The 24,493-nt window shown below is 47.6% G+C and overlaps 1 protein-coding gene across 1 annotated transcript in view; it reads right to left on the bottom strand.

Annotated features, from left to right (window-relative positions):
• Nucleotides 1-9,429: 9,429 nt before the first annotated feature.
• Nucleotides 9,430-24,493, bottom strand: part of Tbc1d9 (TBC1 domain family member 9) — a 92,436-nt gene continuing 77,372 nt past the window's right edge. Inside the window, exons 14-21 of the mRNA XM_052166350.1 lie at nt 22,128-22,226; nt 21,866-21,934; nt 20,130-20,370; nt 16,533-16,598; nt 15,305-15,391; nt 12,564-12,638; nt 12,375-12,478; nt 9,430-11,472 (exon numbers count right to left, since the gene is read on the bottom strand). Coding sequence (XP_052022310.1) covers nt 10,756-11,472; nt 12,375-12,478; nt 12,564-12,638; nt 15,305-15,391; nt 16,533-16,598; nt 20,130-20,370; nt 21,866-21,934; nt 22,128-22,226 — 1,458 coding nt within the window. The 3' untranslated portion in view covers nt 9,430-10,755. The remainder of the gene's footprint in view (nt 11,473-12,374; nt 12,479-12,563; nt 12,639-15,304; nt 15,392-16,532; nt 16,599-20,129; nt 20,371-21,865; nt 21,935-22,127; nt 22,227-24,493) is intronic.

The raw sequence follows: 24,493 nt of genomic DNA on the forward strand, positions 1-24,493 counted from the left end.
ATCCTGCGTAAACTGCTTGGAGCAGATCTTCCTGTGTTGCGTCATTCCTTGCCGGCGAGGGGGGTCGCGACAATTTTGCCTCGAAGCTCCTGCTGGTCCTGGAAGTTCACAGGCCTCTGAGTAGGTGGAGTACTTCCTATACCTTCCCTGGGTGCAGCCCCAATTAGAATCTCTTGTCCATGGGCTGGAGAGATGGCTCAGCGGTTAAGAGCACTGACTGCTCTTCCTGAGGTCCTGAGTTCAAATCCCAGCAACCACACGGTGGCTTACAACCATCTGTAACAAGATCTGATGACCCCTTCTGGTGTGTCTGAAGGCATCGACAGTGTAATCTACATAAATAAATCTTTAAAAAAAATATTAAAAAAAAAGAATCTCTTGTCCAAACAAATGGGTTACATCTTGCATTCACACACTTATATTTTGGTGCATTTTAATCAAACAGAACCACTTTCCCTGCCAAGCAACAAGAAAAAGGACCACTCCTCCTCCACCCCATACACAGCAAAAATCAGTGGAGAAGTTGGTATTTCCATTATCAGATGAATCCTGACATTTCTTGGGGAAGCAGCAGCATATAATCCAGACAGGATTTTTTTCCCTCTCTCCATTCACTGTCTCAAATGTGCCAGGAAAACTCTCAGTGCAGACATGCATCTTCTGAGAAGAAGAACTGGCCGCTGTTGTCTCCTGTCAGGGTTGTATAGAAAAGTGAAACCCTGGACACTGGGTGGAGTTCAAAGCACAAAGACACTCTCAGAGTTGCTGTCATTCTATAAAACCACATTAGTTTAAATAAGAGTCTCAAGTTCCCTGAAAATAAAATTACTAAATTTGGATTAAATAATGCCGAATACAGTTTGAAACATAAAGACATTATTTTGTAATATGGTATGGGGATCAAGGCCGCCATGCCCGTGTGACAATCACTGAGATTTCATCCTCTTTGGGCCAAAGTAGGATAGTCTACAATTTGGGGGAACCTGAATGGTAGGGAGGAGACCCAGTAAAAAGCCACGGTTAGAGATGAGAAGATATGTCGGCGACCAAGTCTTGAAAGTAGAACTCGATGGCCAGCTCTACAGGATTGAGAATTGCCGTGGAAACGCACTTCTGGGTCATGAGGCCACTTCTGAAATGGCTTAACTGGCGAGCTGAGCCCATGCATGGGATGGGGGCTTGGACTGAGAATGAAGAAGATCAGATTCTCTCTGCTTCCCGACTGCAGATGCCCTGCCCAGCCTCCTCAAGCTCCTCCCCCTCCCCTCCCCGCGGCTGCCCTGCTAGGACGGACTGAACCCTTGGACTATGAGCCAGAGTAAACCCTTCCTTCCTCCCGGTGTCCCTTGTGGGGTGTTGTGTCACAGCAAGAAGGCAAGTATGGACTACACCTGGGCTTCACAGAAGGGAGGCAGAGACCAGCATTGTCTTCTAGAAATACAAGCTCACATCTCCAGCACAGCGCTGCTGTCTTTAAATCATCTACTCTCCGTAGGCTGTCCTCCGTCTAGAGAAGGAAGTGCTTGTTCTGAGCAGGGCTGACAGCCCTAGCGCCAGCCAGCGGATGCTCTCTGTACCCTGCTCCAGCCCTAGGCCTGGCTAAGCGATCACAGCACCTTCTGTTCACGAATCCAAAGACTCTCCCAGGCCTTACGGGGGAGATATGCAAGCCTGGATTTAGAAAATGAAGACCTGTGTCTGGGGCTCTTGTCTCTACTTGAACAGTGATGCCATTCAGGGTGTGACCCCTGAACGGGTTAGAGCCACCGACCACACATCTCATGATCCAGAGCCTTAATTCAGGACTCCATCCTTTCCAGCTTGATCCCGACACGTGTGCTGTTCTGAGTGAAGGTTTCCTTATAGAACCCCTCCATATAAGGAGTCAGGCATTTTCCTGGCTCCCTCTCTTTTAAAACAGGACTGCATGTATCCTGAACTGCCCTTGGATTTGCGAGGTAGCCAAGGATGGCCCTGATCCCAGGCTTGCACCATGAGGCCCAATTTTAATAATTGCTATCTCGAATTGAAGAAAGATTGTTAACTCGAGCAGAGTTAAACCAAGCATTTTTGGCTGTGGGGAGAGTGCACGGTGGGGGTGGGGGTGGGGAGGTGTCTCAGGATGACCCTTTTATCTGACCTCTGCTGCCATTGTGTATCTACTGACCCTGACTGGCCTGGCCATGAGACATCCAGTTTATATACAGTGGATCCATAAGCGATCTTTGCATCCGTAACTCTTGTGAAGTCGTCTGTCTACACCCAGAACTCTGTGTCTTCTCTTCACGGGTCTGCTCTGAGGGGCGTGAGAGAGGACTGAACTTCTCTAAAGAGACTCAGAGTGGCGTGGGTAGGCAATGGTGGTCCCCTGGGTACCAGAGTGAAGTCTGAATAGAAGCTGTCACAGCTGTCTTGGTCAGCCTGTCCTCTTTCCTCAGGAATAGGTGTGCGCATTGGTAGTGTGAGGGGTACTCAACACAGGCCCAGGATGCAGGACACCCATGGGCCACGCCCGAGGACAGCGCTGAGTCCAACCAGCTCTCTGGCAGCTGGAATTTTGGCTTATTATATCAATGGATATTTGGAAAAACAGGCAGAGTGACAAGCAGGTGACAGGGCCTGCTTGTGGTTTGGTTTCACTAAAACATTCCCGGGATTTCCTTCTTGTCTCACAGGACCCCAGTGCTCACCTAGATCTTGGACAGGCTTTTCCACTCTCAATGGCGGCTGCCACCGGGGATGAAGGAAGGCAAAGAGACAGACGAGAGTCAATCCGGCCAGGGCAGGGTCTCTGTGGAGGACGGTGTTCTGCCCATCAGAGGGGTTCCAGAAGTCTGCACACTGATGTCGCCCCTGGTGCACAGACATTTCCTTTCCTCCCTGACAGGGCCACAGACTCTCCGCTTCTGAGTGTGTGGTTTCTTTGTAATCAGGGAGGAAGGACCATGAGAACATGTGTGAGGGAAGTTTCCTGCTGATTCCTGACTCAGCCAACACTGTGCCCTTGCCCTCTCAGTGCCGTGGGATGTCACCATTAAAGGTGTCACTTGAGAAGCTCTGGAGATCGCTCACACACGCACACACACACACATACACACACGCATACACACACACACACACACACATGCACACACACACACATACACACACACACACTGTGGAAGAGCCTTGGCATTCTAGTGTTGCTGACACTTAGCTTCACTTCCTGTTCTGAGCTCATCTGCATTGTCCCTGTACTTCAGGATGACGGGATGACAGCGTTTTATGTGCTGGTGGTGTCACCTGTGAGCTTTTGGTGGAAGGCCATTCTCTGTGCTGTCCCTTCTGTGAGGATTCAGGCTGCTCTGTGTTCAAAGTCACGCCCTTGAATCATTCTAGGGCTTTGCTCATTTAAATCCTTTAGGCATTTCCTTCCATTTCATTTAGTCTCTCTCTTTCTCTCTTTCTCTCTCTCTCTCTCTCTCTGGGTCTCTCTGTGTGTCTGTGTGTGTCTCTCTCTCTGTCTCTCTGTCTCTGTGTGTGTGTGTGTGTCTCTCTCTGTCTGTCTGTCTCTCTCTGTGTGTGTCTGTGTGTGTACATGTGCATGTTTATGTATGTACAGGTGCACGGATATATGTGAGTACACTTGTACATGTGCACTTGAGTGTGGAGGCCAAAGGACAACCTTGGCGTCTTTTCTCAGAAGTCATTCACCTATTTTTGCTTTTTTTAAAGACAGGGTCACTCACTGGCCTATAACTGGCTAGACTGGTGGCTGATGGGCCCCAGGGATCTGTCCGTCTCTCCCAGCTCAGCGCTGGGATTAAAAGCCTTCACACAGCTCTTTTTCCCTTTTAAATGTGGGATCTGAGGATCCAGACTCAGCTCCTCACGCCTGTGGAGCCGGCGCTTTGCCTGCAGCGCTGACTCCCAGGCTCTCTGCTGGTTTCTGAGAGGGCGACTGCTGACCCTCCTTCGCAGAGGCAGCTGAGCAGGTCCTCCAATGCAGTGCTCTGTGGGAGCTGCGAGACCCTTCAAAGGTCAAAGGTTGGCCTTCCTGGGTTATGCTTTTGCGCATGATTGCAGAATGTGTAGAGGAAATTTTGCCACAGCCTACGACTGTGGTGGTCAGGGAGGCCACCAGGGAGTGTCTGACTGAGTCCTGGCCACTGTTGGGAGAGGGTCGCTGTTGACCACAGAGGAAGGTTCCGTGACCAATGGGGTTTATTCTGGCAGAGATGTGGCGTTGGCAGGGTCCTGGAGGAGGAGCTTAGAGCTGTAACCTAAGAGGAAACTACACGGTAAACAGAAATATAATCCTGTGGAAATATTTAATAACAGTGAACCCGGGTTATAGAGACATTTCTGAATTAAAACAAACCAAACCAAAACAACAACAGAAAAGGCTCCTGGTGCCTATGGAGTCCTGCCTGGAGGAGGATCTGCTCCGCCTCCTCCTGGTAAGATTTCCATCACTCTTGATTCAAAGCTCTGTCTCCTCCTCCTCTGCCCCAGCTGTGGGCAGCATGAAGGGGCGTGGCACTAAAGTTAATTTTGATCAGAGAAATAAAACTTCAGCCAGTGTGTATTAAATTCGGGCTTCATTAGTCTCAGGGAACTTCCTTTACCTCAGCATTAACCCCTCCTGGGAAAGTAGAGTGTTATGAACTTGCATGGGACACAGCGGAAAGGACAGAGCTGGAGGCCCCTGGTTGGACTTCCCTGTGACAGATGCAAGGGGGTCGAGTTCAGGTGACAGAGCGCTTCCCTGGCACACACATGACACACTGGGGAGGCTGAGGCTGGAATATTGAAACTTCAAAGTCCTCCTGACCACATGCTGTACAGTAAAAATGGAGTTACCATTTGTGTGTGTGTATGTGGGGCAGGAAGCGGGGGGGGGGGGGGGGGGGGGGAAACACTCATTGGATATCAAAATTGTGCAAACCTATCACAAAGAGGCACCATGATGGGAAGTCGCTAGATTCACAACTCATGGAGATGTTTTGTGTTTTTAAAGCGAAAAGCAGCTGGACTTTTCCTGTTGTACAATGCAAGGCTGTTCAACCTTCTTCTAATGCTGTGACCTCTTAATGCTGTTCCTTATGTTGTGGTGATCCCAAAACATAAAATCATTTTCATTGCTACTTCATAAGTGTCATTTTGCCACTCTTACGCATTGCAATGTAAATCTCTGTGGTTTCCCGTGGTCTTAGGCAACTTCTATGAAAGAGTCATTTGACTCCCAAAGGGGTCGCGACCCACAGGTTGAGAACCACTGGTTGACAGCACTAGCGTTGGTATCGATGTTCATCAATAGATTAATGGATAATAAAAACGTGTTAGATATACACAGTGAAATTCGATTCAGCGAAATGAAAAAATGAAATTGTGTCGTTTGCACTAAAGTGGATGGAACTGAAAAATATTAAATTAGGTAGCCAAAATTCAGAAACATCACATTTGGGGCTTAGCTTCTAATTATATGTATGTGTATTTATGTGGCGGCAATTATGTACAGAGGCCAGAGTCTAGCTAGGAGCCGTGACAGGGAGGAAGGGAAAGTTTAAGAGTGGGAGGGTGAGAGTGAGGGGTGCCGGTTAGGGCCGAGCGATTTTAACTTACAGCCCAGCCTTGTGTCCCTTGTTACTCATTGTTTCTCTCTGTCCATCTCCTCTCACCTCAGCCTCTTCCTCCTTTGGTCTCCTCTCTTCTCCCTCCTCCTGGGCCCTGCCTCCAACCCCAAGGCCAAGAATCTTTGCCCCACCCCCTCCTCCGCCCAGCCCAGGCTGTAGGTGTGTTAACCAATCACGGATAACTTGGGGAGGTCAAGTTTATACAACAAAAGCTGGTGTACGTGACAGACAGCCTGCTTGTCTTGAAGCAGCCAGATCTCGGATTACAGAGTGTAGCATTCACATGCAAGCAGCATCAGAGCAACCCACTGCAGTGTAGTACAACACACGTCACATAAAAATGGAAGAGACATGCTGGGTAGAAGCTTCCGGGCCGGGGTGGGGGTGGGGGGACAGGCAGATAAGGCAGAGAAGCGGTGGACTAACAAATATTACACGTGAAAACAACATAAGAAAACCTGTTACTTTCTACGCTGACTAAAAATAAAATACAACCAGCCTTTGAAGTAGAACATCAGACGGTTCATTGCATAAAAGCATTTTCTGCACAGCCCTGGCAACTTGGATAGGATCCACGAAACCCATGATGTGGGGAGAGGGTTCACTCCTGAAAGATTTCCCCCAACTCTCATATAGTCTCCGGGGCATCTGTGCACCCACACTCATACATATCCTATGCATATGCACACCAATGTATGCACACACATACACATACACACAAATAAAAAAATAAATAAGGCTGGAAGTTCTATTTATAGTTTGACATGCAAGCGAGAGTAAAGGGGAGATGTCAAATATGATGCGTGTACTGTTATCATCTTGGGCCCATCAGTGGCTACAAGGTCGAGTTCAGTGGTGTAGCTGGCTCTCTAGGAACCATGGATTCAAGGAAGACAGGAAGAAATGGTGACTGGCCTCAGTGGATAGATGTGGGCATCCTAGTTTCATTTCTGTTGCTTTCATAAAATATCCTGACAAAAACAACTTAGGGGGAAAGGGGTTTGTTTGTCTCAGCTTTATGGGGAAGTCAAGGTTGGAAGACAACGTGGCTAGTCAATCACATGCACAGTAGAGGGAAATGCATGCATGCCTCTCGGCTCACATTCTCTGTTCTCCTGTGGTGCAGAACACAACCCAGGGAATGGTGCCGCCCACAGTGGGCAGGGTCTTCTCACATTAACTAAGATAACCAAGACAAACCCCAGGTCAACCTGATCTAGATGGTTCCCCGCTGAGACTCTCTTCCCAGGTGACTCTAGGTTGTGCCAAGCTGATGAGACCACCACCGTGGGCCACACACAATCACGAGAGATTAAGAACAGTGCCTGGCTTCAGGTGCCAAATGGATACTATGTTATTAATTAAGCTAAGAAGTAACTGGGGGAAATGCGGAAAGAAAGCAGTGGTGGTATAATCCAGGCAAGGAGAGCACATACTTTGTCTATTTTATTATTATCACAGGTGCTAAGAGTGACTGGAGCACCCAAAGTTTCTGTTGCACATTGAGAAGAGAGCTGTTTTAGGAGGGAGGCATGGGCTGAGACATTGGATGTCAGTGGTATTCATCGTAAACATCACAGTGGGCTCAAGTGGTAAGTCCCAGGAGGGGAGCCTGAGCCGGTCACACGGCACACGGCACCATCACTGTAAGGCAGGTGAGGGAACCCAGTGTGTGGGAGGCATGGGGGTCTCTGTGCTCACAGGGAAGCATTAGGAGAGTCTGGAATGCTATGCCCACAGGGCATTCAAGGGAAGGAACACACTACCTGTGTGCCCAGAGGCTGATGTGGATTTGTTTCCTAGTCTGGTGACATCTGAGCTGTGAGGTCAGATCCTCCCCGAGACCCTTATTGTAAGTTTGCTTTAGTCAATCTACAGGACCCAACCTCTATGGACCTTACAAGAGTTTCAATGTAGTCACGTCTGATCTGCAGTTAGCTTAGTTTGTTCCTCAAGTAGATCGCTCTTACACACGTGAAACTAAGTCAACACCAGAACCATTTTCACCAAATTATGCTGTGATTAAATAAATATGCCTACAAGAGACTGCCTGGAGTCAGACTTCTGAAGTTTGAGCCAACAGCTGCTCCTGTGCCACGGTGAGCAGAACTGCCTTCTTGCTTCCCGTTAAGGTCACAGAGTCCCCTGGCAATGGCGCTCTGAAATTAGCAAAACATCCAGATGCAAGGAGGGGAGGGGATCTCTCAGGTGGTTGTTCTGACACAGCCGTAAGACAGAAACAACATCAGGGCCGGGGCTCCGGCACAGGCAGCTTTTACAGGAAAGCTGACCACTAGTCACCACTGTGTAGCACACTGTTGCTGGGGGTGGGGTTGGGGGAAGAACACTAAGATGTGCCTGAGAATACAAATCCAGCATCACAGCAGAGCTGTTCAGTCAGGAGATGAGGGCCTGCGGTGCCCTGCTACCCTGCTTTAGTCCCCTCCTCCCTCAAGCTGGAGTCCCTGCCTCCATCCCTCCCTGTGCTGGTCAAGTGCGGTCAGATCTGAGATTCTTTCCTGAGGTAATATTTAAATGACCTTTACAGGTGGAAAAACGTGGGCTCATGAAACAAGAACCTCAGAGTTAAGTCAAATACTGACTCAAAATGACTCAATTAAATGCACGTCAAGGAGCATCGCAGTGCACAGAGGAGGACCAGACACAGGGGTTTCTGATCTTTTGACATGTATAAAACACGAATTTTAAATGTTTTGTTCTTTGTGACATGAGTGCAGGTGGTCGCAGAGGTCAGAGGGCTTGGATTCCCTTTGGAGCCAGAGCTACAGGCCACTTAAAACAATTATTTCTTTTATAAATTATAATTATATACGTCTTTCCTCTTTTCGTTCCCTCCCTCCTATATACCTACCACCACCAAATTCATGGCCTCTTTTTTCATTAACTGTTGTTACTCACCCAGACACACATGTCAACATACATAATACACAAGTATGACTTGTTCAGTCTATAGAACGGTGGTGGTGGTGGTGGTGGTATGTGTGTGTGTGTGTGTTCAGAGCTGACTACTTGGTATTGGAGAACCAATTTGTGTTTCTCCCTGGGGAAGACTGTTTCTCCTACTCTCAGCATTCCTGAGGTGTCTTACAGGCTGTTTCGATCTTCCCGTCATGGGTGCTGGGAACAGAATTCTGGTCCTCTGAAAGTAAAGTAGACACTCTCAACTGCTGAGCCATCTCTCTAGCCCAAGCCTTTAAAATTAGATAGCTGATAACAGCTATGTGGTGGTTTGAAGAGGAATGGCCCCAGAGTCTCGAGTTTGAACGATTGGCCCATAGGGAGTGGCGCTGTTAGGAGGTGTGGCCTTGTTAGGGGCACAGTGTGTCACTGTGGAGTCTAGCTTTGAGGTCTTAAATGCTCAAACTACGCCTAGTGTGGTACACGCCTCTCCTTGCTCTCTGAACATTAAGATGTAGAACTCTCAGTTCCTCCTCCAACACCCTGTCTGCCTGCCTCCTATGCCTTCCCCTACATGGAATAAACCTCTGAAGCTGTAGCCCAATCCAAAGTAAATGTTCGCCTTTATGAGAGTTGCTGTGGTCATGGTATCTCTTCACAGTAATGGAAACCCTAACATAAATTATCTTTTTTTATTTCAAATACTTTTGGAATGCTACACTGTATTTCTCTTTTTAAGAAATATTTCTCGGCCCTACACATTTTCTTATCTCAAAATATTTGCTCATAAAGCTTTTCTTACTCAAAATGCTTGTCTGCTGATAGATTCCCTACAAAATTGTCAAAGAAACAACATTCTGGCCTCAGGCAGAAACTGGAGCACGAAGACGCCAAGCCATATCTGAAGTATTTTATTTGGTCACATTGATCCTAGTTGAGGTCCATAACTACTCCATTTGACAGTTTAAAAATCATTCTGTAAATAAAATTAAAAAAAAATCACAGCTGGGACAGCTAAAGAAAGGACTGGGTATGTAATAAAGAGGACAGTGTTGGGAAGCAACATGAGGACAGGCAGGGGGACCGTGAACATGACTATGAGGCCGGGAGCCGGAAAGTCTCCCAGCATCTGCAACAAACAAGTTAACAGCAGTAAACAGAAATAAGGATTCAAAGTGCAGGCGTGCCGTCTTGATGTCCACACCCCTCCAGGAGCCAGAACATTCCATTCTGTAATAAAAAGTGACAGGCTCTGTTCTAAACGTCTAGTTATGTCATCTTGCAGAGTCCCTTAGCTGCGAACGCAACCTCTGTAGCGACTTAGTGGGAAGTTGGTCATCTGTGATACATGATATAATTTCTTGACTCTACAGAAAGTATTGAGGTGGTGAAGATCATTGTTTCATTTATTATATTATTTTGCCCTATTTTCAATGAGTAACGAGAATCTAAAGACCCGATATGAGAGGCACCAGGACTTCTGGTCCTTCAGAAATAAAACCTGAAGCAAAAGCTGGATCCCGTGTCCTGGGACCTCTTTGCCACAGCATTTGGGTTCTCAGATGGATCACATCTCCCCCGGGACACCTGACATATAGTCAGAGCAAGTCGTCGATGTCCACACTGATCAAATATGTCATTCTAGCACCGTGCAAAATCATTTATATTTTCATAACTACCTGAAACCCGAATGTGTCCCCCTTGAAGGGGGACCAGCGCAGAATATGATTTTTGGATAGAGGATTTTTACGAAATATATTTCAAATCTTAAAAAATAGTTTTAAGTCTCACTAAAGTCCTTGGAGATTTACCCCAGCCGACAATCCTCCTTCCTTCTATAGTCTGGTTCGCGATACTCCATCTTCCTCCTAGGTCTAACTTTACCTCAGAGCATAGCTGTCTTTATCAGCATCGAACAGAGCTATTTTCTTACTATGGATACAGCGAGAGTACTAGGTTATAATACACATTTCACTGACAGGTTGGTCTTTGGGGGGAAATCACTGAATAAACTAGGTTCTGGTAGCCATGCCTCACAGGCAGACTGTCAGTGCCTTACTTTGGGGCATTTACCTCTCACCATTTTTTCATTGAATTACATTATGAAAGCACTAGGCTTTTTAAGCCAGGTACTAATAAATATTTAATTTAAAAGGAAAGAGAGCCCTCCCCACCCCCCAACACAGACGAACGTAAAAACTTCTTGGCTTCCCTTCGCGCATCAGCCTGACAGGGCGGAGATTTCATAGTCACTGGCGGAGGTGAGGGGCTTGCCCATCATACGGATGTTCTTTGCGCTGGTGACCCTGGCCATCATGCACACTGGCTTGTCGAAGTACTTCACGAGAGCAGGCTCCGTCAAGAGCGAGGCTAGGAACTGCTCAAAGGTGATGGCCCAGTCCCGGTCCAGGCTGCTGCTCCTGGGCAGGGTGGCTCTACCCTGACTGCTGCGCACCAGGACTGTGTCCTCCCCGATGTCCTCACAGTGCAGTTTGTCCTCCTCGTGGGAGCCGGCGCTCAGCACCGAGTAGGATGACATGGAACTATCGTCCTTGGTGTCATCGTCGGAGATCAGCATGGAGGAGCAGGCCCCGTTGTCCCTGGGTGAGGAGTCTTCCAGCTTAATGTCCTCCATCTGCCCTCCCAGGGAGTGCTCCTCACTGTCGACTGCCAGGCTAGCTGGGAGTGGCTCTGCGGATTCCACCACATAGGGCTGGCTGGACACCTTCTTAGGGAAGAGCATGCCTGAGATGGCCTGGCCGCAGGGTGGTCCGGAAACTGCATCTTCCTTGGCGGGCTGAGTGATGAAGAACTTGCCGACCTCTCCGATCTCCAACAGGAGGCTGGTCACCGCGGCTGTGGCGTGGTACAGCTCCTGCTCATTGGGGTCTTCGCTGAACATGTTGTACATGGTCTTACAGAGCTCGATGAACTGGCCCTGGAGAGAGGTGGGGAAGGCGAGGGGCTAAGAGGCGGGGCTAAACAGCTATTGAAACCATGACTCTCAAAGACCCCAGGAAATGCTCCACAAAGAAGGGATGGGCCTCTTTATTAGCTTCTATCTCTCTCTCCATTTGAAAATTTGAACCATCCACAAGAATAGCAAGAATGAACCGGTAAAAGCCTTTGCAGACTTATCAGCAAGAGTCGAGGACTGACTATGGCAGAGGCTGGGGAGATGGCTCAGTCGGTAAAGGACTTCCTATGGAGACTCCTGAGAAGCCATAGTTTTAAGGGTGAGGGAATGAGGTGGCACTTGCTACCTCAGCATGGGGCAGACAGAGGCAGAGGGACCCTTGGGGCTCATTGGCCAGCCAACTCTGCCTGCTTGGTGAGCCCCGGGCCAATGAGAGACTGTCTCAAAACACACGGTGGGTGGTTCCTGAGGGAGGGCAGCTGAGAGAGCTTGCCTGGAGCCTGTGAAGTGCAGGGTTCAGCCCACAGCACTCCATAGGCTGGGTATGGTGGGTATGTGTCGTGCACTTGGGAGGCGGAGGCAGGAGGATCAAAAACTCAAGGTCATCTTCAGCTACATAGTTAGTTGGAGGCCAGCCTGGACTACATGACATCCTGCCTTTAAAAAACTAAATCCAAAGGGTGGCAGTGATGGCACACACCTTTAATCCCAGCATCCAGGAGGCAGAGACAGGTGGATCTCTGTGAGTTCCAGGACGGCCAGGACTACACAGAGAAACCATGTCTTGAAAAACAAAAACAAAAGCAAAAAAAGCAAACAAAACAAATCCAAGCAGAAAATAGTTAAGTTCCCCCAATTCCCCACTATCTTTAGGAGATATTTTAATTTACATTTGTATATGGCTGGAAAGAACAGTCTCTTACCTGATTCAACTTGGGCAAATCCTTGGCGTTTTTTGACTTAGACTTATTTTCTGCAGTCCAGAGTTTTAGATAATTACGGTTTTCTTGAGAGTTTGCCCTTTTCCCTAAAACCCAAAAGTCAAGAGATGAGCATACGTAGATCAAAACACAAGAGCGGCAGGCGGTAAACAGAGGAGAGGACGTCTATACCTCTGTCCTGCTTCAGACTCACTGTGACGAAGCCGTCTTCTGTGCTCTGCTTGCTTCTACTGTCCAAGCCAACAACTGTCAGGACATTTGGGAGAAAGAAGGGTGTTAGAGAGGATAAACCACCAGCTTAGGGTAGAAGATTCTGCAGGCAGGGTGGCCTGACCGTAGCAAACAAATTTTAACACTGGCTGGAGAGAACCATTCATGTTCTGGTGCTCTTGCAGAGACAGAGACACCCAGAGTTCACTCTCGTGACCCACATTGGGTGGCTTAAGATGGCCTGTCACTCCAGCTCCAAGGGATCTGAATCTTTCTAGCTTTTATACTCACACACATACACCAATAAAAACAAATCTTTACACATACATACATACATGCATACATACATACATACATAACCAGCATCCCATGTCAGATAATCTGTTGGTCAAAGTGTATTTATAATAACACATGATCTATACTTATACTAAGCAAGTTATTTTTTAGAAATTTGAATTTCACTGGACATATTTCATCTGACAGTTCCACCTCCAGGTGAAGGATGGTCCCAGATTTATTTCTCACAGCTGGGTTTATTGTACAATGAAAAACTAAGAGGATGATGTCATGCAGTCTTTAGAAGCTACTGGAGATGATAGCACTTTCCCATAAGCCTCCATTTCTCCATCCTGTCTGGGATCTTAAAGCTTCTCAAGTATCTGCTGTAACTTGAAACAAGATCAAGAACTTTTTTTTTCAGGGAAACAGAAATGATGGTAGTAGAAACAAGAGAACATAATCTGGCAACTCTAAATAATATGATGTTTGAAGAACCCAGTTACAACTCTTTTCCTCTTGAAATTGACACTACAGGACACACAGACACCAGAAGGACAAGCGTTACCACACCCTCAGACTCTGAAGGAGCTGCCCTGCTGTGAGTGTGTCCTGAGCTTTCTCAGCTAATCCAGAGGCTGCTGGTTTTCCAACCTGCCTTAGCAGCTTTTCAGCTAAAGAGACAGGGAAACTCTTTCCTGCTTCATGAAAAACAATAGGAAACAAATAGACACCTGTAATATTTAATGCATGGTAAACCCACACTGTGGTTATTATGCAACCATTTTAAAAACAATCCTTTCTATGGATTTGCTTTCCAGGTTGCATATGAGATTTATTACTGAGCATCCTTTGATGGACATAGGACTCAGCACTGTGGAAGCCCTCAGGAGTGCAGGGCCCACCAGGAGTCCAGTGGGCCACAACTGGTGATATGTTTGACCCCATAGCTATTGGGGACAGACCACTCCTCAGCTTCCAAGTCTTCAGATTCATCTGTGTTAAACTCTGTGAAGCAATATTCTTTTGGGATCTTGGGCAACCAGGAAACTTGATCTTGGTTATATGAAAGGCCTCTCTCCTGCGCTCCTAAGGCTGCAGTTGGCTGCAGAGGGACAAGATGACCTGGCTAAGTGAACCCTGGGCACTGGGGCCTGGGGCTCCTTGGTGGCACTCTGCAAATTGTCTGGAGTCTGTGAGCACCAGCACAGGAGACATCGTTGTACAGAAGACACGGAGAGGGTGGAGCCTGCCTTGACTATGAAAGCCATCTTTGCATTTTTATACTATGCTTTTGTTGGCACAAGCACAGGTGGCTCCCAGGGCTTAGGGATGAGTTCCTTATGATCATCTCACACCCTGTGGCCACAGAGTGGGGGTTCATCAACTCTTGCCTTCTTCCGTACCAAGTCAGAGGTTCAGATCTTGGTGTCGGAGACATCTTGGCAGGAGGACTTCAGGTACAGCTTGTTCTGGTAATACCATAAAACGTGTGTGTGTGTGTGTGTGTGTGTGTGCATCTTGGGGGGGGGGTCCAATATTGACAAGAGGAGTTTTGGTGGGCATCAGCATCAGAGGAAATGGGGCTATTTTCAGAAAAAAAATCCCAATGACATCACCTTCTCACTGCATTTTAAGGAAAATGATAATAAACAAAGCACACACACACACACACACATACACACACACATTTTTTTCCCCAGAGACTGCCATCTAAAATACAATAAAAATGGGTGCTGTCAAGTTGAGCACATTCCTGCTGCCAAGCCTAATAACCCGATTTCAGTCCCTGGGACCCATGAGTCATGGTGTAAGGACAGAAGTGACTTCAGCAAGTTCTCCTCTGGCCTCCCAACATGCTCCGTGACATACATGTATATACACGTACACACACGTGATCAAGAAATGTAGAGAATCCTTCTATGAGCAGAGACCCTGAACTTGGTCACCAGAATTTTAGCAAAACCAAAATCAAGATGTTCTAAGTAGCCAGATCGCAGTTCTGATGGCTGTCCTGTGGGTGCGTGCATAATCACGTTCACTATAGCAAAGTATGGAAAAGCAAAATCTCAGGATATGAATAACCAGTTACTGTGTAAGATTTTCAGCTTCTCCTGTGTGTTTTAGTCTGGATTTTGAAACATCCAGCAAAGCGATAGGGATTCTGGAATTAGAGAAACTGTATGAAGAAGCGCTGGGTAAAGACATTCCACAGCGTGGCCTGTGACCATTTCAGAAGCATTTGCGTAAGAGAGGAACCCTCTCTAAACCGAACGTCTAAGAAGGCAAGGCAGGCATGACTTGTGGAGGTCTGTAGTAGGCAAGCCTACCTACGTACTTCTTTGACTAAGTCTGAAGTCTCCCCCGTAACAGCAGGATCCATCAGAGATAGAAACAGTTCCCGTGGGGGTGGGGACGTCACCTACCATGTGTGCATTCTGGCGTGATGTCTTCAAAAAAGTACTGGGTCGCTTCAAAGGCAGAGTCAGGTTCATCTTGATCGCAGGATGGCTCTGTCGGAGAGGGGACACAGATATGAGCCGCCACCTCTGCTACACCGGGGAAGGATGGGAGGATGAAGATCTGAAGTCAGCAAAGTGGGATGGAGGACCGGGAGGCCTCGAAGGCCTCTCTGGGGTCGCTTCTAACTCCGTCTTCTTTCTGACCCGCCCCGCCCCCTTCACATTTCCTCTCTATCAGAGCAGTTTCCCAAAGACTTAGCAACAGCAGTTGTAGGGCACTGCCTGCAACTCAAGGCCATGTTTACTCCTGTCCGGGATGTGAATGATAATCTGCCTTTGTTTTTATTTTGAATTTTTCAGTGTTTGATAGATCTACCGACCCCAGCTGAGACCAGTCAGTCTTATTTAAAACTGAACTCCAATCCTCAGCCGAATGCCCGTTTGTGCCCTCCAATGTCAAAACCGCTACTCAAAGGATAGAAGGAGCCAGAAATCAAGGACTCCACAAGAGAACCTACAGAATCAACTAGCCTGGGCCTGTAGGGGCTCACAGAGACCGAACCGCCACCCAGAGAGCACGCATGGGGCGGCCCTCGGCCCTCTGCACGTATGTAACAGCCGTGCAGCTGGGTCTTCGTGGATCCCTAACAGCAGGGCAGGGCTGTCTCTGACTCTGTTGCCTGCCCTTAGATCCCTTTCCCCTAGCTGGGCTGCCTTGTCTAGCCTCAATAGGAGAAGATGTGCCTCGTTTCTTACTGCAACTTGAGATGCCAAGGAGGGTTGACAGCCATGAAAGGCCTGCCCTTCTCTGAGGAGAAAAGGGAGGGGAGGAATGAAGAGAGAGAGGGAACGACAGGGAGGGAAGGGGAGGGGAGGGGAGGGGAGGGGAAGCTGCCGTTAAGATGTAAACTAAATAAATACGTTAACAGGGAAAACACCTGCTACCGTTTGCCACAGAAGGCTCTGCTTTTCCTTGAAGATGGCTGTGGTCCTTCCTATGAGCTCAGCTCATTTCTGAGACAGGCCAATGGCAATCAAGTCAAGCGTTGAGGAACTCATGTGAAGTAGCCTGGCCTCTGAGGGAGAACGAGTGATCTAACGTCCAAACAGGCAGAGAGATGCCACCGAAGGAAGAGATGTGGAGCCAGGCCCTGTGTGCCAGTGTGCGTGCTGCCTCTCCAAGTCCACTTACCAGGCAAGACATGCATTTTGTACAGGAGTTTGAGTTTCTCTGTGAGGTCCCCGTGGCATGCAGCACCTAGAAATCAAAAAAGAGCCAGTGTAAAATGTGTCCTGTGGGTTAGTGATGCCCTCCAGGCACAGTGATCACCTTTCTATATAATAATATAATATAATATAATATAATATAATATAATATAATATAATATAATATAATATAAAATATGTAATATAATATAATATAAAATATATAATATAATATAATATAATATAATATATAGTTATATAGTTAAACCAAGACATTGTATAACAAGAGTTCTGCCCAGGACCTACTTTACTTAAGACTTTTGAATGCTGAGGTTTGACTGAAATGTTTTGTGCTTAACTGTGTACACTGCAGAAGGGTCCACTTGTCTTTAACCTCAGTTTCCCCTTTGTGAGGCGAGATTATGACAGAAAAATCTACCAGTACTCTACACTCGGACCCCACAACACATAAAGAACTGCATACATTCGTACATGCAAAGATTTTAAATGTATTAACTAGATGAATAACTATATACATCATAACTGAATTATTAATGGGAAAGATCCTAAGTCTGGGCCTTAACATCCTAAACAACTACAAAATCAGAAATAAACCAAGAGCACATTTAAGTTTAACTTCAAATTCCTTAATTGAGAAATCCTTTCTCGATGTTTTTGAGTTCCCTAAACTATTTGTTTTAATTTGCTCTAGACTTCATTTTAATTTATTCTGCCTTTCTAAGGTTCAATCAAGAGAATTCTGCTACTCTCCTTAAACTCTGAGCTACTCGTGGAATCAGAAAAAACGTCCCTAACTGAAGATGAACCAGTCCAGGAAAGGGAAGAGAGGACTTGGAATCCTGGTGGGAAGGGACGAGTGATTATCCCCTTGAGTTCTTACCCACAGCCAGCATCTACACTGAACCCATGTCTCTAGGGACTGTCCCAGAAGAAATGTCTTCTACATGGGAAACAAAGGAGGGGCTTTTGGGCTGGGTGATCTCACTGACACCCTAGCTCTGACCAGCGCGAACTACACGCACCTCTCAGTTGGTTTTTCAGCAGGTACTAAAGGCTGCCTAAAAAGGGATGTGTCAGCAAGTTGCTGAGCGTTTGTTCCTTTGATTGTGTGATGGTTGGAATATGCTTGACTCGGGGAGAGGCACGATTAGTGGGCGTGGCCTTTCTGGAGTAGGTGTGTCGCTGTGGTTGTGGGCAATGAGTCCCTCCTCCTAACCACATGGAAGCCAGTCTTCTAGCAGCCTTTAGATTAAGATGTAGAACTCTCAGCTCCTCCTGCGTCATGCCTGCCTGGATGCTGCCATGCTCCTGCCTTGATGATAATGGACTGAACCTCTGAACCTGTCAGCCAGCCCCAATGAAATGCTATCCTTATAAGAGTTGCCTTGGTCATGGTGCCTGTTCACAGCAGTAAAAACCCTAACTAAGACAGACAGGCCATCAGTGGGCAGGCAGATAACGCTGTGACCTGAAATGTTGGTGTTGCCTCATGAGGCCTGCTCTCAATGTTGACCTCCAGTATGACGGTGCCATTGGCTTTGAGGGGCGGGTAGGTCAGGACAGCGCTGCCATGGAACTGGAGTCCTTACTAAAGGGACTCGAGGGTGGCTGCTTGCTCTTCCGCCACACATCAGCGCAAGAAGAGAACTGTCCACCACAGAAATGTAATGTGCTACTCCCTTAATCTTGGGCTAGTTACCCTTTAGAACTGTGGGCAACTCATTTCTTTTGTGTAAAAGTTATTCAGACTAAAAAGCATTTTGTTACAACAGCTAGAACTCACTGAGACCTGTGACAATTCTTCTCATTCAGTGTGACAGAGCACAAACTATGCCTACGGGCTGTCAGAATTCAAACCTCAAGTTTGTAACTTGTGTCTTACGGTAAATAAACACATGCCTAGAAACCACCCGAACAGTGCCTGACATGAAAATTACTGTATAAGTGTTAGCTGCCATCGTTAGTTCAAAGGGCTGGTTGCACTGTGTGTGTGCTTCAAGCTCCTCCACATCGGCCTACCCCAGGTGTGTGCACAAGGCGTCATATAACTGCGAGGACAGACTTAACCTGAGAAGACTTTCCCCAGGTAATACATTTCCAGCTTCCTCTGACCTTCCAGACATTATGTCTACAGAGGGAAGTGCTACCTGGAGCCAACACTGGCTCTAAGCCTAGTCCTGCATCTTTGCCAGGATACATCACTTCAAGCCTAGGATGGAAGACACACTTGGTTACTACTGGTGACTGTCAGTTTACCTGGAGCTAGAATCACCTAGGCATCTAGGAGGGAGTTTCTAGGTTAGGTCATTGGGGTCAGAAGGCACATCCTCATATGAGTGCCACCATGACATGGGCTGGGGTCCCAGACTGCGTAGAGATGAGCTTGGGAGCTGAGCTCCAGCATCTATGCCTCTGCTCCTGGCTGCAGGCCCAGTGCCCAGCACACACTTCATGCTCATGCTGCTGTTTTCCCTGCTGTGATGGGCTGTGCCCTCAAGCTGCAAGGCAGCATAAACGTCTCCTGCTTAAGTCGTTAGATGTTGTCACAGGCCTGAGGAAAGGGATGGATGCACAAGATAACAGACGGGCACAATTCCCTCGGAAAAATTCATCCTGCCAGCCAGACACAAGGCTTGCTACGCCTCTGACTTCTCGTCAAAGGGCCAAGCTCTCTTACCAAGCAACCTGTCTTCATCCAATCAGGAATGGAATAAAGGTCCAATCACAACACGGAGACGTGAGCAGAGCTGATAGATCAGAAACAACCTGTGCCCTGCTGGTCAGGTGTCCGGTGTGTGCATGCATGTGCGTGTCCTAGCCATAGGCAGTCCTGAGTGAGTGTGCAAATGTCACCAGGAAACAGATAGCCAAGACTTCCATTTATGCTATGGGTTTCCATGTCTTTTATTAAAAATAGATTTGATGCTACTTAGAAATATTATGAAACCATATATTAGAAAGGTTTACCTATGTGTGGTTATTTTATATGGGATATCTTTTAATTATTATATTGTTTTGTAAAACAATCCAATCCACCATCAAGATAGTCCCTTTTTTCCCTGGGAAACCTGTCAGGGTTGATAGGATATATTAGCATATGCATTCTCTGTTCATGTATTTTTTAAAAAGCTTACATCGTGCTTGTTATTTATGTCTATGGTGTGTGTGTGTGTGTGTGCACGTGTGCGCTCCACAGCCCTGTGTGGAGGACGTCAGAGAACACTCTGTGGGAGTTGGCCTTCCCTCTCCACCATGGGGGTTTGGGACTGAACTCAGATCACCAGACTTGGAAGCAGGTGCCTTCACCAGCTGGATCGTCTTACAAGCCCTCTGATAATGTGTTTTGAACTCATGTTAACATCTGTCTCATGTCTCAGGTGGGCTGTAGATTACCCATTAATACAGCTACTAGCCAGACACAATCTTACAACTAGCATGCAAACCTTGTCTGCACTCCTCCTTCTTCTAGACCCAGTGTGGGGGCCCTGAGTGCTATCGAGGGGAACCCCAGGTGACACCCCATTGTCCCCACCCAACTCATGCAAGAATATCGCATCCTTACTCAGCCCAGAGACGAACTCCCGGAAGTTAATCAGGGAGTCTCCATTCTCATCTAAGAGCTGGAACAGGCGGGAGGCCAGCACCTCGGAGTGAGTGCCACAGGCCCAGGGAAAGAGCAGCACGAACATGCCCTTGAACTGCTCAAAGTCGATGCGGTACTGCTCCAGGTAAGGCAGGCTGGGGTCGTGCCGGTCCAGGGCATTGCTGCTCCCGCCCCAGTAGCAGCTGGTCAGATGCTCAGCCTGAAAAATGTTGCAGAGTGGTTACTGTCACTCATAGGGCCCCAAATCACTGTTGTTACCGTAGGCGCGGCGTCCAGTCCTCAGGTGTGGGGTTTCCTACTATACACAGGAGCACCTAGCTTGTGAAACGGTAAGTCTAGGAGATACCGTGGTGAGAACAGTGGAGTCCCGATTCTGTGTATAGAAATCAGTGTCTCAGAAGAATGCAGGAGCTTGACTTGTCTATCAAGTCAATACACATCTGGCCTACCTACCAAGGAAGAGAGGAAAAGACAATGGCACCCTCTAGTGGTGAGGAGGTAGGAGGACACATTGGGGGGAGGCCCTTCAGTCCTCTGCTCTGTTCTGTAAGAGTGGTCCACAGGATGTCCCAGTTGTCTTCTAAGCTTGTGCCTGGATCTTTTCACCTGCTCAAAAGAGCCACACTGAGATCTGCTGGTGGCCTTTGTTTTGAGTCATGGCCTCAGCCCTGAACTCCTGATGTTCCTTCCTGGCTCCAACTCCCAAACATTGAGTTAATTGCCACACTCTAACTCATGACATTGACCATGGAAGACAAAAACTTTTGTAGAAGAATTACATTTAAAACTTATTAGGTTATATTTTCTTATTAAGGATCCTTATATTGATCCTTATTAACGATCAATACTAATAATGGCTCAGTGAACAAGTGGAAACCACAGGAATGTAAACCCATGGCACTCTTTGCTAGACACGTACACAGTTGGTGTTAGGGTGTGGGTATGAACCGTCCACACAACAACACCATATGCTGATATGGTCCCCAGAGGATGGATGCCATCACTGCGACGTGACTGAATCACCATTGCCTGGTTTCCCTTTATCAATGGATTAATCATTTGCTGGCTTTCTTTGGACATGATGGAAACTTCTGGATGTGGAGCCTGGTTGGAGGAAGTGGGCCGTATTCTAGAGGACTCTATCTTAGTGTGTTTCTGTTGGCTGGCTGCCATGCTGTGAGGACTTTCTCCCCTTTACCATGATATTCTGCATCTCCACAGCCCTGACACAGTGGGCCACCCACCGGCCAGGAGACTTCTGAAACGGTGGACTCTAACCAGGCCTCCACACACATGCTTCTTCTTCTAGCTACACATTATTTTTCTTTAAGGGTGATTTGGGACTTAGTAGGAGAAATTATAAGGTATAGAAATTTCAGGCAGAATTGGAACTTTGATCACAGCTGGTCAATGGAGTTTTAGAAACCGAGATCCCATGTTCTAGGGTCCAGGAAAACTAACCGAACCAGATGGTGAGGAAGAGATCTAAAGCGTCAACTTAAATTAATGCTAAAAGTTGATTTACTCGTCCCACTCAGTAGGACATCTTTGTTCTTCCAGCTCTGTCTTCCTTTTCATGCACATTGGTGACCCACAGAAACCCTAGATCACCTAACAGAAAGATCAAGGACTCCCTGAGTGATTAAGGCTTCTTTTCATCCTTCAAATGGGCCTGAATTTACTTTGAAACTCACCTTGAAGAGAGCGTACAGTTCTTCCAGCTCATCAATGGTAAAGGAGGTCTCCGTCACAATGGTCCGTACCTGTAAGGGAGCGGGCGCAGTGCGGCCTCAGATTCAAAACACATCACACCGAGAAAGCCTCTCGGTTCTTTCTCAAGTTCTGCCAGGCTGGAGCAGGGGAGCCAGTGGGAGGGTGAGCCGGGAGGGGCACAGTGAGGTATCCCCTGCCCCCTTCTTCCCTCCGTCCCCCACTGCTGCCCTTCAAAGGCCTTACCACATTGCGTTTGGTGGTGTCCTCCAGGGTCTGAATCACCTTCAGCCTCTGCTTGAATCTCATCTGCTCAATCAAATCTGCCCGGATAGTTCCAAATTTCTGGAAAGGAGCAATTTTGGTGTTTCTGAAAAAATGTGCTCAAGCGCACAGTGTCACGCATGGGGTCATGTACGGGGTCACACACCGGCTTACACGCAGGGTCACACACAGGGTCACGCACGGGGTCATGCACGAGGTCACACACAGGGTCACATATGACATAGAATGAATGGCTCCCTCGTATGACAATGACGAGACCAGATTTTATGTTGAAAAGCCATTTAGGGACTGTAAATCAGAATCAAAATTTTACAGATTGTCCCATATCCAGCGACGGAACTAAATTTCAAAGTCACATGTGTTTTCCCTGAGTGAAAGCCCCTCAGGAAGAAAGCTTGGGTATGAGGCTGTGCAGTTAAAACTTATGGGCATGGGAAGGGTTTACGGGTGAGGAAGAGGAGGAGGAAGGCTGCAGGTCTCCACGCCCCTTTGACAGCATATCCACATGGGCGCTGTGTGAGCTGGCTATCTCTTCAGACTCTATCACGCCCAGCACTGCCTACATGTCTCCCGAACTCAGACAAGAGAGGAAGTCGTAATTTCCACTAAGCAGCCCAATTTAGGAGTTGGTAAGAATTGCCACTGGTGATGAGAAGATGCACTCCCACCAAGTCTGGCCGAGCCTTCGTTTCCTTCTTGCTAAGTCAGTTAAGTCTGACTGGGGGAGAAAAGCTCCCAGGATGGGGGCATCTTCTGACTTGAATAGCAGTTCAGGGAGTGGCTGTTCTACAGCCACTGCCAGCCAAGGCCTTGCCCCTCAGGGTTGGGAACCTGAGTTCTAATCCCCAGAAGCCTTACAAAACCAAACCAAACCAAACCAAACCAAACCAAACCAAACCAAACCCAAACCAAACCCAAACCCAAACAAACCAAAACAAAACACCATAATACCATTACTGGGAAGATGGAGACTGGGGGATTATGGGGCCTTCTGGAAAGGTAGCCAAACTGTGGGCTCTGTGTTCAATAAGAAGAGCCTGTCTCAAAAAAGGCCGGAAGCAATGGATGAAAAAAACCAACAACATTGTGCAGAAGGCACAACATTTATGCTCTCTCTAATTTAATAATTACTTCTCAAAGTAGGACCCAAAGACTAGGAAATAAGAGGCCATTGAGTTACTGAACCTCAGGACCCCACAAACTGCCAACTGTAAGGGGCCTTAGAGCTGTCTTAGGGTCCTTCTGCCCTAGTGTCTCCTGACTCCCAGGCTGGAATGCAGCAGCAGTGTGGACTGATTTGAGAGTATCAGGGACTAGAAAGCATCTTCCTTCAACCCGGTGGGGCAGCCACACAGGAACGCTATGACTCTGGTCTACTCGGCCCTAGTAAGTGTTCTGCATGTGTATGGATGGCCTTCCCACACCTTTGACCACAGCACCTGTCAGAGAAGGTTTATGGGAGGAGCGATTTAATTTTGGCCTATGGCTTCAGAGGGTCCGTTATGGGGTAAGGACACGGTGGAACATGGCAGCTCACATCATGGTGATCGGAGGACAAGGAAAGAGTATAATGAGGAAATCAGGGGTGGGGACAGAGCTCCCTGGGAAATGCCCCACTGACCTACTTCCTACTATGAGGCTCTGCCTCTTACCCTCTACCACACCCAGACACATCATCACATTGTAAAGCCATCCATGCAATAATCCATTCATTAGCTCCAAGCCCTCATGAGCCTACTGTCTCTGGAATGCCCTCGGGCACATCCTCCTGAGCCCTTTACTAATATTGTAGGTGCTTCTTATGACAGGCTTGGGGTTTTGGCCAAGCCAGCCTAGCTACTGAGCAAGTTCCAGGTTAGTGAGAGAGACTGTCTCAAAAACAAAGGCACACGGCTCCTGAGGAAGGACACGTGAGATTGCCCAACAGTTCCCCCCCCACACGAACACTCGAAAGACACCCCCACCCCCTACAGTAACCATCAGGGGTCGGTCAGACGTATCAGCACAGGACTTCTAGGCCTGGAGAGGTTGACATACATGGATTGACTTTACTTCTGGGACAAGGCAAGGCAGTGCAAAGGTTCCTCCATTTTGTATTCTTGCCAAGGGCCATTGTAGGTTTGATCAGAATTACCACCCCTTGATGGAGAATTCTATGGAAAATTACCCAGCTCTATTCACGGATCCTAAGATCGAGATATCCCAGATAACTTTTCTAGCCTGTCTTAGCCTGTTTGTACAGAACCCCCTGCAACTAGCTGCGTATCTTAGCTGCTTCTGCTGAAACTGTCAAGCAAGATCCCAAGATGTGGTTTCTGCCTTTAAAA

This window comes from Apodemus sylvaticus, chromosome 21 (genome assembly GCF_947179515.1).
Source record: "Apodemus sylvaticus chromosome 21, mApoSyl1.1, whole genome shotgun sequence".
In the NCBI taxonomy this organism is placed as follows: Eukaryota; Metazoa; Chordata; class Mammalia; order Rodentia; family Muridae; genus Apodemus; species Apodemus sylvaticus.